The following is a 19358-nucleotide window of genomic DNA, read 5'->3' as shown; positions in this document are numbered from 1 at the left end:
GTAGCCAATTGTGTATTTAGGTGCTCGAACTGCCTAGATAAACATTTATTTTAGGACGCAAGTGTCTTATTTTTTTATAATTAAAGCTTTTCTATTAACCCAAGCTTTAACTAGGTATTTGAAAAAATAACAAATTTCGTCCAGAAAATTTGATACGGTGGTGAAAAGAGGTGGGTGAACAGACAAACAGAGAAATATACTTTATAATAATTAATGCGTAAATTATGCACAATTCATCAGTATTTCGGCATAGGTATATACCCTTGTTTTTTTTTTTGCACGAATCGGTATTTTTGTTTCGTACCGTTGTAAGTAGATTGTTTATTTACATTTAAGTCTGGAAATTATGCACAGAGAAAACTTGTAAATAAACATTTGAAAATTCCTTGAATGACCAAACTATGAAAGAGTCTAAAAGTTTTCGAATAATATATCAATTATGTACAAAGTAGGGGTGGGTATAGTACAGCAATATTTATATATTTTAGTTATAATAGCTAGATACTAGCCTAACAACGAATGCGTTAAATGTCTGTTATCCAATATTCAATGCTGAAATGAAGAACACGATCGAAATTAATATATATATATATATATATATATATATATATATATATATATATATATATATATATATATATATATATATATATATATATATATACGGAATATATATATATATATATATATATATATATATATATATATATATTTATTGCACTTGTTTGTGATATATATATATATATATATATATAGAGAGCAAAAGAATATATTATTATGTGTCGACTATTAAAATACTGTTTTCCTTTCACCGTATTGTTTACTTATATATTTTGTTTAAGGTTGTGAATGGGCTGTTGTCCGACTAATGAAATGTTTAGCAGTAAACGGGGTGGCTTCTGTCTTTAATCCAGTGGGTACTGTGAGGATTCAAGCGCGTATTGGCGTCGTGATTTTGACGCCACGGCTACGGCAAAATTATACGAGCGAACTGACTATGCTGCTAAAGAAGGTATTATAAACATTTTAAGTGTGCCAATGTCGAAGTATCAGTCAATTTTACAACATTTGAACAATTTTTAATATTTAAATTTTTAATTTAGAATGTCCAACAAGCTAATGGCCCGTCTGATGAAAAGTGATAATTGTTGCTTATAGACATGAACAGCACCATGAACATACAGAATAGCCTGTGACACCTATAGTACCCATCATGCTTTGTCATTCCTGAGAATTGAGGACCTGGTGTACCCCGTATTTTTTTTTTCTTTATTTAAGGTTCCTGCAATTGATCACGATCTTACGATGATGTGATTATCTAAAGTGATGATGTGATCTTTCATATTTAACACTTATTTTATATATGACTCACATTCCTGCGCATGACATGATCATACAAAGATATTTCATTACTTCGCAATTTTCCCGTTATTAGAGCAATTTTAATATTTCCCCATACATACACCTTTTTTTATTCTGTCATTCATTGATACCCCACACATCCATCTCAACATTTGGTTGCCATATTAATATGCCATGCAAGCAGATAGTGAACTAAAATGTTTATCATGGAATAAGATTCAACGATTTGGATAGAATGATGTGATAGTGTTGCCTGAAGAAGATTATGAGTTGAACGGACCAGAGGGAGACTTTGTACAATAATCGTTTGCTTGGGCACCTCTCTCGATTGAATTCAATCAAATTCAATCCTATTCGTGTTTTTACCGGGAAACAGTTTTTTTTTATTATTTTTTTTTTATACAACTTAGAATGGCAAACAAGTGTGTGTGTTTATAGACATGAGCAGTACCATGGACATAACAGAGCATACAGTTGTATTTGAATGGTTGTGCTTCGGTTTGAAGGGTGGGATATGACAGTGAATTTACAGGGTATAGAAGAATAACACCTGAGTTCTCAGGAGTGGCAACGCATGGGGGGTATCATGGGCGAAAGAGTATATTCTGTTATATCCATAGTACTGCTCATGTCTATAGGCGACGGTTACCACTTTCTATCAGGTAGGCCGTCAGTTTGTTTGCCATTCTAAGTTGCATAAAAAAAATAATAATATATATATATATATATATATATATATATATATATATATATATATATATATATATATATATATATATATATATATATATATATATATATATATATAATGTTAGTCGTTTTAACAATGGGTTAGCAATTAAAGTTGCCGATTGTTGTAAGAAAAAATTACTAAAGTCAAGGAATATATTATATTAATCCATTTATACCGAGTTTGTATTTTGTTTCAGTTACATGAAATAGAAATGAATACGGCTGCTTATGATTGGCTGATAGGTACAAGATCGGAGCAGGACCTTAAGTATGTCAATGAGATACTGAATGCAACATCGATTCGTTTCGACCAGAATATCATAGTGGCGTATCCATCTAATCATTATCAGATGGGTGTCCATTCTTTAGGGCTTTGCGATGCTAATTTCTTCTATAAAAAAAGAAATGGAAATGCTTATAGAGCTACGAGACCTTCTTTTAATTATCACGATAATAAGTGTCAATCATGGACGCGCGTAACCGCCATGAATGTCTTAAAACCGACTATGAAAGGAATTATTATCGTACATCGGATAGATTTAGAAATCTTACTAGAAATCGTGTTTACAAGAAATCTGGAAGATTAGTACCTCTATTACAGTCCGGGTGGACAAACTATAACTATACTCGAAAGTTCGAGATGACAAACATAAGCAGATTTTCATTGTGGCAGCAATCGAAGAAATGTTGGACTGCGGGGAAGCGATCTGATAAAAATAAGATGCATTTTTATATAGTACAATATTTCAAAGTCAGAATTAATTCGACGTTGTATGCTCATTTTTTAGGTTTGTATGTTCCTTACATTTAATTGTCACTTACCCTCGTTTGAATTTGAGAATTGAATACGTTATTATTGATACGCTCGTAATACATTGCAAGTGATGCCGTTCCCGAGAACTACGGTATTAATTATACCCTTGTAATTGAACTGCCCTTCAACCAGAAACACAGTTATGCAAGTTGTTATATAAAATTGAAGAGATAGATATAGTTTATAAATGAAATTAAATGATACGTAGGAATAACAGTAATAGCAACACATGAGACACACGTCACCGTGTATTCTGTGATCTTCTTCACTTTTCAGTGCTTTTCATTTTTATAATTAATTTCCATCAGTTGGTTTGTTTTATTGTTATTTAAGTATCATAAAATATTAAATTAAATGATTTTGTTAGAAGTTATTTTAAGGGTCAGATAATATTTTAAATTAATATATAGCCTATGTTATTACTGGTAATGTATTTTCTGTATGGGAAAGAACTTTTATAAACTGATTATCGATCCTTTTTATAAGGATATATTAGCCAATTCTGAACTGATTTTTAATGATTTTTTTATATTTGATTAGGTCACTTCTGTCAGTCTCATATTAATTTTTCCGCGAACATAGTCTTGTATTTGGAGGAATTAAATTTCAAAATTTATTTACAAAAGTATATACTCGTATTATTATGTACGTGTTGTTGACATAGGTAGATAACAATTTTTGTTTTTGGTATCTATTTGATTATAATGTTTTAAAAAAAAATATTTTACTTTTTGAGAGTAGTAGTCTATCTACAGGTTGTTGGAATAGAGAGCAGTCTATGTCTGGAGTGGAAGTTCCTTACCCTGTGGAGGCTCGTAATTTTCTCGGTGAGCAGTTCATGGTGGGCAGGTGTAATTCGACTGGGGACGGATCAACTTCCTTGGAGGACGATGAACCATCTGCCCCAGCTTTACTGGACGATGTACTACATTTTCTTAGTTATCGTCTTAATTCTACGTAAGTTAGTTTATTCATTAGCTATACACAGATCATTTAGTCTAGGATAAGTACACAGAGTTTTTGAAATATCTTTTGAGATTAGTAAACAATTAATGGTTAAAATGATGATGACTAGGAGATATCAGATAGACTGGATATTATTTTTTATATATATTTAAGCGGTTATGGTATATGGTGGTAGCCTATGAACGTCTGCAATACCAAAAGTACTGCGCGCGCATTGCCGATCTTTAAAAAACTTTATTCCATTTTTGAAGAACTTGACGCTGTAGTCTCTTCGGAAAACCTCGATAGGAAGCTCATTCTATTATCTGAGCGGTCGTGGGAGGAAACATTTATAAAACAGTGCTGTATGCGACCATCCAAGTTGTAAGATATAAGGGTGTATGTCCTGTCGGCGGCAAGCTGTATGATTGTAAAAAGTGGTCGTGGGCATCATATCAAATAATTCCTCTATGCATAGTCCACTGTACAAGTGGTAGATCATGCAATAAATTGTAATTTTTATAATATAATCACTTTATTATGATTCTGAATATTATCTTTCAATATACATTCAATAACATTATCCATCCAAGTATTGTATTAGAGAAATAATAAAAAATAAATAAATAATTATTAGTTATCAGCTTGGATAGTCGAGTAATTCTTAGCAATATTCATGTGTTAGGATAAATAAATAAATAAAATTTACTGCTTGATAAATAATAATATAAAATATAATAAAATTTTATGCCGTCAAAATCCAAATATTTAGTAATGGTATAACAAGAATCTCATTGCATCTGGCATTTTAATATTGAAAATTGTTCAATCGTTTTTGAAAATTGAAAGATAATTAGGACATTTTGGTAGAAGATAGTCGAGTAATACCTAGCTAAATAAATAAATAAAATTTACACAGTATGATGACATTTTTGGTCACGATTTTATTGCTATTAATCTAATTAATTTATTGATTTATTTTAAACACAAAATTTTATTTTTATTTTATTTAATTAAGGAATTTCATAGCAACTAATATTTTAATATTGAAATTTGTTCAATTGAGAAAGATTATTAGGACATTTTATATAGGAGAGATTATAGATATATTATAGGAGGATTATAAAAAGATGTCAGTTTTTCTAAAATATTATTTCAAGTTCATCAGAATGACTCAAGTTTTTCTCTTTATTAACAATCAATTAATATTTTTCTCTTTATTTTTTACTCGTCACATCATGTTTTACGAGAGACTTGCACGAAAGAAATAAAAAAGTTTAGATAGATACCTAGTGAATATTACACCCATCTTAAAAGTCTATTTAAAAAGTTTCAAAAGTTTTATTGCCAACAGTTCGCTGAGTCGCTACTACAGCAAGCTCGGGCTCCGCACTTATGAAGGGACATGGACAGGTCTTCTTGGGGCTCTGATGGATCACTCTGTGGATATCGCTCTCGAGCCTGTCACTGCTGATGCGTCTAGACATCAAGACATGAATTTTATATTTCCCATAGCAGAGACTATGTAAGATTTATTTTATTTATTTACTTATATTTTACGTTAAGTCCTTTACAGTAAAGACAGAGAGAAGAATGTGCCAGTGGTCAATCTTTATGGCGTACGTCGTCGATGTATATCTACTTATCTGCATGAGTTATAATCGTAATAATTAATACATATCTACATGCTAATTTCTATGAAGAAGGTGGAAGAGTAATTTCTATCTGAAGAGCAACCATAGCACAATCTCTTTTTGTTTGTTTTCAATATAAATATAATAAGTATGTATATACTCGTATATGCAGAATTCTGTATTTTCCTTGATGTTCAAATCTATAGGTGACGCTTAGGTACTACTTTGTATCAGGTGGTTCGTTGGCTTGTTTCGTAATAGTGAAAAAAATTCGAAGGTCCTCGTAGAACTTAGCGTTAAAAGGATGATTGTGCGGAAAAGACAGAAATAAAAAAAACATCGACAGTTCGTCGTAGATGAATTAGCACATTTGCATCAATTATCGATGTTTCATAAAATTCTAAAATTTGCTTCGCTCTGCTTTTTCGACGCGTATGGCGCGCGGATAAGCACGTGTGCACCTTGACATGTATTTGTAATGAAATTAATATTAAAAAAATAGTAAAATGAATACCTATTGATTTTAAACGAATAGGATCCAGATTTAAAAATTGAATATTTTATTTTTTACACTTTTAGCCGTATATACAGTGATAGTCCCAAGCATAGGTGGAATTTTTAAACCTTTGATTGGTATCAGTGGGTTTCGGCTTCATAATATGAATAATACTGTATTACTTATTTTTAAGATACTAAGTTACGATCAAGATGCTAATGGGTGACCATGAGAACTAAGAGAACGACAACAATATTTTTTTTGCTAGAGCTGCAAGCAAATGACTAACTCCCTTATTCATAAAAACGTCAAATGTTTTAAAAACCTATTTTAGGTATTGAAGCCTTTATCATTGTCTTTTTTACTAATTCCTTAATTTGAAAGACTCTAATAAATAGCAAAGGACTCTAATATATAAAATTGTTTTGTAGGACTTTTAGTTTTTATGAATAATACCAAGATGTTTGCTTGGTTACCTCTGTTCCGTTCGTGTTTCTACCGTGAAGCCGTTGTGTTTGTATGGCTGTGTTTCGGTTTGAAGGATGGGATATGGCAGTCAATTTGCAGACTTCAGAGACATAACACCTTAATTCTCAGGAATGGCAACGTATGGGGTGTATTATAGGGGAAACAGTATACTCTGTTACGTTCATGGTACTATTTATGATCTATAGGCGGCGGATGATCTACCATTTTCCATCAGATGGGCCATAAGCTTGTTTGCCATTCTAAGTTGCATACAAATAAAATAAAAAGGGGTTAAGGGTTTCTCTGAAATGTTTTACAGATTTTTTTCTCATTATAAAATCGTTTTCAGGTGCAACATTTACATCCGGCAACAAGAGACGTCTACTGTGAGAGATATATTTCTCGCTCCGTTCAGTGCTCGGCTCGTCACATGTGTGGTGGCTGTGGCTTTGGTGGCTTCTCTGGCAGTTGTACTGATTAGTAAAGTCGCACCATCTATTCGGAATAAGGAACGTCCCATGGGATACACTGAAGCTTTGATTTGGTCCACAGGAATTCTCTGCCAACAAGGTATATACATTATGAAATTCAACTTAAAAAAATGGCTGACTTTCTTGCCTGTTTCAGTGAAAATTGTAACCTGAATGGACAGTAGAATCATGAAAAAAGTATTGTTAAAATCATAAAATTGATCATTTTAACAATACTATATTTATAAAATATTTATAAAAAAAATCTTAAAATTTATCTTTATTTTTACCTGAAAAATATTTTTTCTTTTTGTTTCTTTTTATAATATTGAAAACATAATAATTTATCGAAATATGTATCATGACAAAATTATAAAAATAAAAAGTTTGACTACAGTATATAGTATAGTTTAAGGTTTGTTTAGGGTCGGAAACGTGACATCTCGTATTATAAATATGCATAAGTTACGTCATGCATAATTATAATACTTTGCTGTGGTAATTGTTTACCAATTACATTCGCGTTCTAGGAGTACGTGCTATTATACTTTCTATTTAGTATTAAGATAAACAATGTTATATTTAATTAATAATGTAAATAATTCTATTTTTTCATCATCTTACCGGAGTGAATGGATGCAAATATTCTCAGGACCATTACTTATGGCAGTCTAGCACTGCGATTTCTCCAAATGTGCTATCTGTACTTTATATGAGTAAAATATTTGCAGAGCATTTATACCATATTTATTCATGTACTGAAGGAATGGAAATATAATAGCAAAAACATTGCAGTAGCAAATAACAAAAATATTTGAAATATAATAAAAATATTTGGTCAGTTTTGGGGAGTTCAGAAATTTATTTGATTTAAATGTTTTTTTTACCTATTATTGTACAAAATATTTCGATGATTTCATAATATTGCATTTAACATGCAAGAGTTAACTGTTATATAGTACTGATGTGAAAAATATACAATTTTGTGGTTTATGTTTTTCTAATTTATTTATAATTTTTAATCGAGGTACATACTATACACTTAACTATAGTCAACTACAATCAGTTCAAAGAAAATTCATTTCAAATTGTAATAATAATGATCAGATTTTATTATGTTCATACTTTTATCAAATCCTTTTTGAGTTTATATTGCGTACGTAAATTTCCTGTTTGTCAATCTCGTTCCAATATATCTACATGATTCTATATCTTTTTTTATATAATCAATCTACATTATTTCTAATCTAAGGTTTACACCAAGTTTTATTTGTATTATGTTACATATAACATAAAACAAGAGTTTTATTAGTGTACATGTTATAACAACGATTTTACATTAAAATACAAGGAACAAAACTGAAATTATTACAAAACTCATTTAGGTTTTGCGAGATATATTTTGGAGTAGGAGGAGATTCAACAGGCACTGAAATTACGAAGACGATAAAAATATGACATTATTAGATAAAGGTTACACCTAACTATATTATATATAATGTCTATACAAGGCAAAAGTATCTTGAATATAAATAACACCAAACATAAGTAGGTTTTATTATGTTTTCTGTGATAGAAGAACATTCAACAGAAGACAGAAAAACAAAAGAAATATAGATGCCATTATTATTACTTATTTTCAATTCATAGAAAAGGCTTTTAGCTAACCTTTGGTGTTTAAAGTTGGACGGTTCGTTCTTATAGGCATGGGCATAGTAAACAAATTTTGATTTTAATGTTTATAAAATTATGAATTGTTTTACTTTTGTTTGGGTTGAGTTAACACGCCACTTTAAGAAATAAGAAAAAAAAGAGGTATTGATCGATGAAGCATGTAATAAGAATGAGAAATAACAGTGCCGTATCGATGGGGTGAACGGCGGTAGAAAAGGGGTTTCAATATCGTACACAATGAGGAAATGATGGTAAATATGCGAACGTATTTACATGTTATAGACAATATTTATTTCGGAATAAGTATTTTGAAGATGAATTGTAATAAAAAGAACAAGTTATTTCTTTATATTATTAAAAAATTTTGTATGACACATAAAATTTTTTGGTTACGTCACCAAAAAATTTTGTGTGTCATACAAAAATTTTGTGGTGCAATGAACAATTACTATGGTGTTACAGATTTCTGCAACACTATACATTAGTGGGAAGGGATTGTTTGTATTTAATGGAGACTGGTGACTTTATTGCTAACAATATACTTATCAGGTCCACAACCACGTGGTTCCTTCTGAAAACTGAAAACTTACCACGATGAAACCAATGAATTTGCTTTTATCCTCACATATCATTCCTAAATTGTACTCAGCGTATATCTGTAGCGCAGTCGCGGTTATTATTCCATTATCACCCATTAAGAAAAACTACATCGCTAACAATGGGATCACTAGGTTCTATTACTGATAATCCTTCCTCTTGAAGACTTTGAAGAAACTTTGGTACAGAATAAACTTATAGGTATAGCCTAGTTAAAAAAATATTCATTCTATTAAATAAAATGCTATAATAGGGTAATGGAAATAGTAACTTGTTTAGTTACGATATAGATCTTTTTATTATATTCTGTTAAACTGATACCAAAACTTATGTCGCGTCAAAACATCTCTGAAACCATATTGTATACGACTTTCTAGGCTTTAGGGTATGAGGGTGGACTCCCTGTCGATGGCGAGAGAGCCGTACGATGGTAGAAAGTGGTCGTGGGCATCATATTGAACAATTCCTCTGAGCACAATATGTACGAATATAGTTATAATTTTAAATACACTATCGAGACGAGTGATGCGCGAATCCGAATGATTTTGTTGATCGAATAATTAGTAATTATAAATTTTATAATTCAACTACTAAATTAGTAATATACTAATTTCCGTAGTCTAATGATTTTATTAATTAGTAGCTAATTACAACAAAGTTCTTATTGTATGTGCTATTACGAAGTCCATTCCAGTCTGTATCTACTACTATGTCAGTGAAAACAACGACGAAAAAAAAAAAACAAATGAGAAAACGCCAAAAAATATATTAATGTCGTAATAAACGTTATAATAATTTCCTAATAATTATTTTTTATACTTACTTTAATAATAACTATCGCAATTTACTATAAATATATTTTTACTAAAACTTTTATTGATAATTGGTAATTTTTACAAATAAAAAAAGATTTTTTTAATGGGTGGTAGGCGGGGTGCCCGCGCTATCGGTATACGTTGGTGGGGCATCAGTGAGGGATGATAGGTGACGATGAAAGCAGTTCATCGTGACGAATTCTACAAGAATTAACCACGATGGTTTTCAGGGGTAACCGCATGGAGGTCGACCTAATAGGGTGTATTGCTAGAAATGGGTCAGTTACTAACAATCTCTTTCCTCCCAAAAAAAGATGTTCCAACGATCGGATTGACTCGGCTATGTTCGTACCTATTTGTAAATTGACGACTACTGGGGGGAAAGGATTGTTAGTATAGAGAAGATTAGTTTTCATCGCTATTAATATACCTGTTAAGTGGACCTCCACGCGGTTCCCCTTGGAAACCAACCTGGAATTTATCGTTGAATTCGTAGTTTTCATCTTTATGATTCATCTCTCGCTGGTGCCCCGCCAGTGTATACCGATAGCGCAGGCAGGGTTACCATTCCATTATTTTCCATTAAAAAAATCAACGACTAATAATTAATATTAATAAGATAGTGTAAAATATGTGCCAACAATGCGAAAGTTAATAATTAACTAGTTATATAGTTATATTATTATATTAGTAAGATTAGAACATTCATTTCTTTTCAATCAAAACAAATTTTATTCATATACGTCCGTTACAGGGTCTTATGATACGTATTTTTTTAATTATTATAATTACTATGTAAAGCAATATTAATTAAATTAATTAATAGTCATTAAAATCAGAATAAGACGAGTATAAAACTATAATAATTATATACTTCACATTAATACAACGTTGAAATTTATGGATTATTGTTATTAAAATTCGTTTCAAGGTGGTAACTGGACTCCTCCAAATCCAGCGTCGAGCATACTGCTAATCGTGTGTTTGCTATTCGCCGTGGTGACTTACAATGCGTATGCTGCGTTTATCACATCGGTGTTATCAGTGCGCGTGGCGAGCGTGGACACAGTCGCCGCCGTGCTCCATTCGCCCAACTTCAAGATCGGCTACATTAGGAACGGAGCCGACCAGATGTATCTCATGGTAGTGTTTCCTATATTTAAAAGGTTGCATATAATCTCCCTTACTTATAAATGCTGAATAAAATTAATTTAATCCCTAAATGTCTAAAGATTGTGTATAGAAACTTTGTATGTTATATATAAAATATATTATTTACTCCATTATTAAATATAAGGAGAATGTTATTTAATATAATCTAGTTGTTAAATGGATAATCTCTATATTTTTAATGTTGCCTTTAGATTGATTTAGTAATTTATCCTGTTTTTTCATGTGCATATATAATACAAGTAGTTTCTATATGACAGTCATACTCGTATGACGATTGAAAATGAAAAATGCAGTTCATATTACATTTTTTATACTACTATGAAGGCAAACAAGCATATGACCTGTCTGATGATAAACGGATATCTGTAACACCAGGAACATATCGGAATGAAGAAACCTTTGATGTAGTCTCTAAGCAAAATCTCGGTAGGAAAATCATTCTACAACCTGAGTGTTCGCGAAGGGAGCCCTCTGAAATTGTACTATGCGTGACTATTTAACTGCAGTAGGGCACTTACCTACCTAAAATGTAATCATAAATAATGACTTTCCCATGGGTGTTGTAAGAGGCGACCAAGGAAACTTAATAGTTGAAGGAAGGGCAACCCGCCTGCCAAGCGTAGTAACGTTAACGGCTGATATGATGATGATGATGATGAATGATAAATAAAAATGTTTATATTTTCTAGTCTACAAAAGATGCACAACTAAATGCGTTCTATATCCGTGGATACTCGGACGCTGAGAATTTGGTTTCATCGGCAGAGGAAGGGTTAGCTCGCGCGGCTAAGCAAGATTATGCGTTTTTTGGTGGTCAAAGAGCAGCTCGCTCTACTTTAAGGTTTGTTGAGTTGTAATGTGAGATATTAGGTGAATCCTATGGCTCTAAATACATAAAATATCCTATGTGCTAAGTTGGTTTATAACTTACCCGTGTACCAATTTTCATAGTAATCAGTTCATTAGTTTTTACGTGAAAGAGTAACAAACGTCTATCCATCCGTCTATCTATCGCCATCGTCAGCTTTCGCATCTATTATATTACTAAATTTTCCGAGCAGTAAGTACTTTATATTAATCTGAATTTGTGTAAAATATAGTATGTTATATATGTGTAAGTATATTTGTTATTTATATATATTTATTCGTTTATATATGTAATTTTAGTATGTATGTATATCAATAATTACTAGTACCGCATTCGAGTATTCTGACACCTATGGTTGACTGGGAGAGAATGCTTTTAGCATTAAGTCTGCCATATACACATATATGTACTAATAAATAAATAAATAAATAAATAAGTTTTGTTGACATATTTAAGAAAAAATAAAAGAAAGGGGTTTAAATAAGAGCAATAGAAGGTAAAATAATTATTCTAATTTATGAAATTTTATTTGTCTCTATGTTTGTTCCGACATCACGCAAATATTCCTGTACCCAACACAATAAAGTTTTTGTAGTTATTTTTCTGAAGATTTAATTTTACTATATATCGATAGATAAGAACAGTTCTAATGGATAATGATGGAAATATTGTGAAGGAAATATTATTATTATTATTTCTTATGTTTGATATGAGCATATGAGATGACCAGAAAAGAAGTGAATACTGATATCATTGCAAATAGAGATGAATGGAAAAGAAAATCATATATGCTAATTTTAAACAGATAATGATGTTGATTTAATATTACAATAAATGACTGAAACTATTCTTTAACTATGTTGCCGTTGTTTTTATTTTTTATGTTTAAAAAGCAAATAAAATAAATAATATAATAATATAGTAGTGTAAACAAAAAAAAATTCTGTTTTTCTACCAGGAATAAAAATGTTACTGTAATACTGTTTTTCACATGGAAAATTAATTTTTCTTATAACGGTAGGGTAGATAGTATTTATGAGGAATACAGCCACAGGAATTGACTACTTGTAATAAGATTTTACGGGAAAGTACTACATCATATTACATTGTGCCCTCTAGTTTCAAATTAAGTAGAACTTGTGCTATGGGTGCTAGACTAGATAAGTCATAGAAATATTATTATACTCGTAAACCTTACTAATGTGAAAATGGGTTGGTTTATTTGAGTCTTAACGGCTTATACAAAAACTATGAAATATGGTATATACGGTATATTTTGTCTCGGTCAGTCAATATATCTCGGTTACGCGGATGAAGTCTCGGGTAAAAACTAGTTATATTAATATTTTTTTTTGTAAATATATATGGAATATTTTCCATGTATATTACATATGTACTATATACAGGTATATACGTAGTAATTTATACCCTGTAAAATACAAATGTTTGTATTGTACAAGGATCGATCCTGTAATCATCTGAATGTGTGAAAGTAAGTAAGCTACACTTTGATACTTTGAAGGCTCTATCAATTTTTATAAAATGTGGTATACACTTAGTATTTAGAATAGGGAAGAATATAGGCTAGTTTTTAACTATAATATATCCCAGTCACGTAGATGAAGTTGCGGGTAAAAACTAGTTCTCTATACAATAGATAGATAGTGAGTCTATTGGCAGGTCAATGAGCCAAGCTCGTGGAAGGTGCGCAATACGAGAGTTACCAGTGCACTCAACGCGAGCTCAGCTAGCGTTCCCTCTGCCACGTCGGTCTCCCTACGCCAGGCTTACACTCATTAGGTGAGTAATGACGGGAATCACAGAATCCTTTAAATATTTAATTGCAATGCTATATGCTTTTTTATATAACTTGAAAAGAAAAATAAGCTGCCGACTTGCCTGATGGAAAGTGGTAATCGTCGTCTATTGATACGAACAGCTCCATGGATGTCATAGTATACTGAAGCAGGCACTCACTAACTGACGTCTATCCCTACCCCTCATGCGTTGCTATTTTGGAGTAAAGTGCTATGCCTCCATATCCTGTAGTTTCAGAACTTTTCCATTTAGTGCTTTATACTAAATTTAAAAAAAATTAAATGAGTTTTTATTCTCTTTTTAAAAGAAGTTATTATGGTTGTACCACATATGTTTTACGTAAGTGATAAAAGTATTTTACTACGAACACATCGAACGAGATTTTTATCCGTATAATTAACTCTCAATAATGTCTCATTGACAGAATTAAAATTGAATTAAGTTTTATTTAATAATTATTAACTGATTGAACACAACTTAAGACAATTTTCTCAAAAAATTTCCAACCTATTAGGATTCTCAAAGGTGAGTTCATATGTGGGTACTTTATTTTTTAAAAGGAGGAAAAGGAACTTAATCTGGACTGATTTGGATAATACTTTTTGCAAACGGTAGGATTTTTTGTTCGTCTCATATTTGTGATGATTGAAGATATCGATTAATAATTAAAACTGCTTACTGTAGAGCAGAATCTACTTGCAGTTATATGATCCTGCTTTCTAAATGTAAATATTTTTAATGTAACGTGTCAAAATATTTCAAGTATCGTCTTATAGTGTGTTGATCATATTACGAGTATATAGGATTATAGAATCATCAATCAGATGAGTGCTAATTTAGACTATTCAGAGTACTAGAGCTGATTTCCTTGCCAATTTCATTATCGTCATCATCACCATTATCAATTTAGTTGTTCTTTGTATCTCACTTTTAACGGGAGAAAATGCGAATGGTAGCGTAGTAAGGTAAGACATGATATATGAAGATTAAGTCATGTTGATATAACATAATGAGGGAACATTTCGTGGTGAATTCACCGGAAATTAACCACGGCGGTTTATGAGGGGGGTCCGTGTGATCATCGACCTGATTGCTGATATTGCTAGTCATTAATACTTCGTCAGTAGTACCTTCTCCCATAATTTATTGTGTCTTTTCGAGGTAGATTTGAACAAAGTCTTTGTAGTTTGTTGCAGTTACGCAGCAACGGCGCTTTACGCCGTTTGGAGTCGGCGTTAGTGCCATCCATGCCGCAGTGCGACCCGCCAGCTGGCTTCGCTTCTGCGAGGGCTACTGATGTGCGCTCTGCACTTTTACTCATCGTGTCTGGACTTATAGCGGCTGCTCTGCTAGGCGAGTATAGTCCGTTTTAATAGAATTTAATCCGTATTACCCTTACTAATATCATAAATGTGAAAATGATAATGTTTGTTACCATTCACTGCCTTAACGCATTAACCAGTTATTATGAAATTGTATGTACTTACTATGTAGCATGGAGAAGGACTTAGGCAATTTTTTTATCTCGGCCAATAAGTATACTCCAATCATGCGGACGAAGTTGCGGATAAAAGTATTTTCATTAGAAAATATGGACAAACGAATAAATGACCCGACTATAAGACAGCCTGCTGATATTCAATAACTATAAATAAAAAATAGATTGATTTAATGTTCCGATTGGTCAGTAATTTTCAATTGACTTCAAAAAGAAGGAGGTTCTCAATTTGGTTTAATTTTCTTCTTAACTCTGTCGATTTTAAACTAATTTGGAAAATTCTTTTTTATCTGAAAGGATGGATATACATATAAATTGGTCCCATAGAAATTTTATCGAAATCTGTTTAAAAGTTTAGTTTTTGATAATATAACTAATTTAAGATAATATATGAATGCTAAATTGTAAGCAACTTTTTTAAATATTTTTATTTCATCCTGTCACAATTGGTTCCGGGTCATGTAGTCCTGACATAGAATGGGCTAATCATTCCTTTCCCGTGTGCGTCGTGTGAGGCGACTAAGGAAATTTAATGATCGAGAAATGGGCAACAGCGTCCCTCTTAAAATGTCACCAAAGCCTGACTGTGGTGTCAACCTGCCTGTCAAGCGTGTCAACTACTGTCAGAACTCTCCAATTAGAGGGAGGCCTAGTTCTACAGTGGACAGTTAACGGCTGATTTGATGATGATGATGATGATGATGATATGGCACGTGCAGCTATTAAGTTAGAATGAGAAGCTTTTTTTATACCGATATCACCTTGCATTGCATATTAGTTTTTTATGAATAGATATTTTTGTAATTTCTTTCCTAGTGCTTACCTGAGTTATAAATAGGGTGCTAAATTTTATCTACGTATTTAGATCAAGACGTATTATTTGTGAAGAAATACAATCGTACAGTTAATAAAAAGACATCTTTTATACACGTATTCCTAGAGAATAGTTTTATGGTATCAGTTTTATAGGCATGATTTGCTCGACTGGCCTTAATAAATCATATGTCAGTATTTAATTGGGTTAATATTAATTTAATTACTTATTGTATATGTTTAATATAACAACAAACAAATAGACATCCGTTGTGGTTTATTTTAGTCACGAAATAAAAATATATGTTGACACTACATCTTATTTAGCATCACGTAAAAGGCTACTAAAGGAATAAATAGCAAATAAAGTATTACAAAATTTCATAGAAACAGTGAATTGTAGGTAATTAGTACATTAACTTGCAAGAATTGTCTACGTATAACCATAGAAAAAAAAAAGATACATATATAATAAGTTATTTATTACATAATTAGTCGTCTCAAGAAGAAAGAATACGAGATAGGACAAATACAATTTGCAAGTGAAACTAGGTAGAAAATACATGTCTAATAAAATATTTTTATTATATTTAGATAAATAACTAAAAATGTACGTTTCAAATTGCAAAATCATAAATTATATGATACGATGTTCTTAAATTTCTGTTTCAATTACAGTTGAAAATGTTTTTGTATGTATTCTTTAAATTTATCGAGTTCTGTAAAATGAAGGAAAGAAAATTAATGTACCCAATACCCATTGTTTCAAAGTAGGTACATAACATTATTCATTACAATGATAAATATTTCCACATTGTGTTTTTCATTTTTTTTTAAATGTTATCTGCGTATAAAATATTATTGATGACTTCGGACTATCATAAAATTAGGATGTTTAGTATTAAATAATGATTACAGGTGATTAAGGTTTCGTCCTGTGTTATGGCAAAAGAAAGAAGACTGTACTTTCGGCGATAAATAAACAAAAAAGACAATAGTGTTATCTTACAGAGATTTCATTTTAGTTTTTGAAACAGTTTGAATATTTCTTATTTTCTCGATCTAATATTTTATTGTAATTGTATTTATAATACTAATTATAATAATAATTTACTATTGTAATTTTATGGAAGAATCAATAAAGAGTATTTATCTATTTAAGTAGATAATTAATTTTAATTTTCCAGTCAATAAATTTTAAATTGCATGAGTAGGTAATTTGTGTATAAAACTGAAAATGTGAGGGGCTAGAAACAAGTACCCGATGAGAAAAAAAATCAGTTTTTTTTTTTATATAGAAAATGGAATGGTATATAAGCAGTCGGCCCATCTGGTGGAAAGTGACAACCGTCGCCTGTAAACATGATACATGACAGCATATGCCTACAGTACCTTTATATGTTTCAGTTCCTGAGAACTAAGATATTATGCGTCCGTATCCAATTTCAATGTTATGTTCCACCCTTCAAACCGGTATATACAGTTATGCTTATATTATAGCAAAACTGTTTCATGGCAGAAACAGCGGGCCACAGGCCACTCATGCAGACGACTTTTGTACATTTGGTAACATTCTGTACTTGTATTTCTTATTCTGTTTGTTCAAAATGAAAGGATGCGTAATTTGTAACAAACAATTGAATTTATATAGACATTAAATGTTTCTAACATTAAAATCTATGTTTTTCAGGTATTGCAGAATATTGCTGGAAAAACAGAAAGGATTTACGTAGGTTTTCAACTGTATTTTATACACGACTTTTTAATATATTTAAATAGATAAAGTAAATGTACATGGAAAATATAAAATTATATATCTATATAATCATATATAGATATATGAGATAGGACTGTAGTCGTTTATAATGTACTTTAAATTTTATTATTAAGCACGAAGAAAATGTGTGTATTTTCTTTGAAAAAAAAAAATGTTATTTTAGTATGTAATATTTGAGCTGAAAGGTATATACTGTAAAATGTATCACTATACACATTACATAATATAACATTACAATCTAAAAACTAGAGATTCATTTATATTTGAGATTTTTGTGCAGTTGATAAAATACTTACGCAAGATTTTTGTATCAGTTGTGTAGAGCTTCGTAGGTATTTTAATTATTTTAGACTATAATAATATTAATCTCAAGTATTTTATTGTTAGTTCATTTTTAATAAATAAACTCCATTATACCAAATATTCAGAGGTTTGTTTTCAGAAATTATCGAAATGCACTTTAAGTGTTTTATTATATATTTGGATTTTTTAATCCACTTATTTTATTATATATATTTTTTACAGTGTTAGTTCTATACAAATTTATTTCAATTGTATTTTTATAACAAATTTTTTATATCACGATTTTTATAACTTTTTTAAACAAGCATACAAGCTCGTCTGATAGTAAATTGGTACTGTAGCCTATGGACGCCTACTATATGTCATGTGTGCGTTGCTGATCCTGAAGAAACATTGATATAACCTTTTTAAAGAATACTATAGTCTGTAGGAAAAACCTCAGCAGGGAGCTTATTCCACAGCTTGAGCGTTCGCGGGAGAAAATTCCATTGAAACCGCACTGTACATGATCATTTAGGTTCAAGCGTGTGTGGAAGTTCCCTGTCAATGGCGAGTGGAGCGATGATAAAAAGTGGCTGTAAAAAATATCAGGTATATACCTATAACTAACACACTGTAATCTTGCAAATAATAAATATCATGTTATTATTCGATATTTATTAAAAGGAGTTTATTATTTTGCTAATGTAATAGCAAAGTATTAATTATCCTCTTTTGAGGTAGTGATCTTCTGATAACTTTTGTTCTGCAACGGCTTGGTCCAAACACGTCTTTATTGGTAGTTTAGTCTTTGCAGCTTTTGCTAACGCAATCTGTATGGACGGTGTTTCTACAGTTTTTAATTCCGTAGCTAGTCCCAATGCAGCCCATACACGGATGAACGAGGTCGAACATCCTGCATCTATGGATAATTTTAAATTAAATTAAATAAAACTTATATAAAATATATTTATACATGATAAATTATTTTGTATTGTAAAATTTTAACAAACTATACTTATTATATTATTTTATTATAATAAGTATTTTATACGGGTTGAAGAGTCGGATATGACAGTGAATTTACATGGTATAGAGGCATAACACCTTAATCCTTAGGAA

At 31.0% G+C, this 19358-nt stretch overlaps 2 protein-coding genes across 5 annotated transcripts in view; one reads left to right on the top strand and one right to left on the bottom strand.

Moving 5' to 3' along the window:
* Positions 1 to 18375, top strand: part of LOC113512507 (probable glutamate receptor) — a 30256-nt gene extending 11881 nt beyond the window's left edge. Inside the window, 11 exon segments of the mRNA XM_052900093.1 lie at positions 843 to 1012; positions 2292 to 2547; positions 2550 to 2882; positions 3664 to 3865; positions 5208 to 5378; positions 6801 to 7021; positions 10939 to 11150; positions 11870 to 12021; positions 13729 to 13848; positions 15053 to 15219; positions 17868 to 18375. Coding sequence (XP_052756053.1) covers positions 869 to 1012; positions 2292 to 2547; positions 2550 to 2882; positions 3664 to 3865; positions 5208 to 5378; positions 6801 to 7021; positions 10939 to 11150; positions 11870 to 12021; positions 13729 to 13848; positions 15053 to 15219; positions 17868 to 17956 — 2067 coding nt within the window. The 5' untranslated portion in view covers positions 843 to 868 and the 3' untranslated portion in view covers positions 17957 to 18375.
* Positions 18376 to 18899: 524 nt separating this feature from the next.
* Positions 18900 to 19358, bottom strand: part of LOC113512605 (acyl-CoA Delta-9 desaturase) — a 33585-nt gene continuing 33126 nt past the window's right edge. For all 4 annotated transcript variants that reach the window (XM_026896507.2, XM_026896506.3, XM_026896510.3 and 1 more), the window contains one exon: positions 18900 to 19158. In XM_026896507.2, coding sequence (XP_026752308.2) covers positions 18962 to 19158 — 197 coding nt within the window. In that variant the 3' untranslated portion in view covers positions 18900 to 18961. The remainder of the gene's footprint in view (positions 19159 to 19358) is intronic.

Source organism: Galleria mellonella, unplaced genomic scaffold (assembly GCF_026898425.1).
Source record: "Galleria mellonella isolate WM207_F2 unplaced genomic scaffold, CSIRO_AGI_GalMel_v1 utg64, whole genome shotgun sequence".
NCBI lineage: Eukaryota > Metazoa > Arthropoda > Insecta > Lepidoptera > Pyralidae > Galleria > Galleria mellonella.
This window is presented reverse-complemented; position numbering and strand designations above follow the sequence as displayed.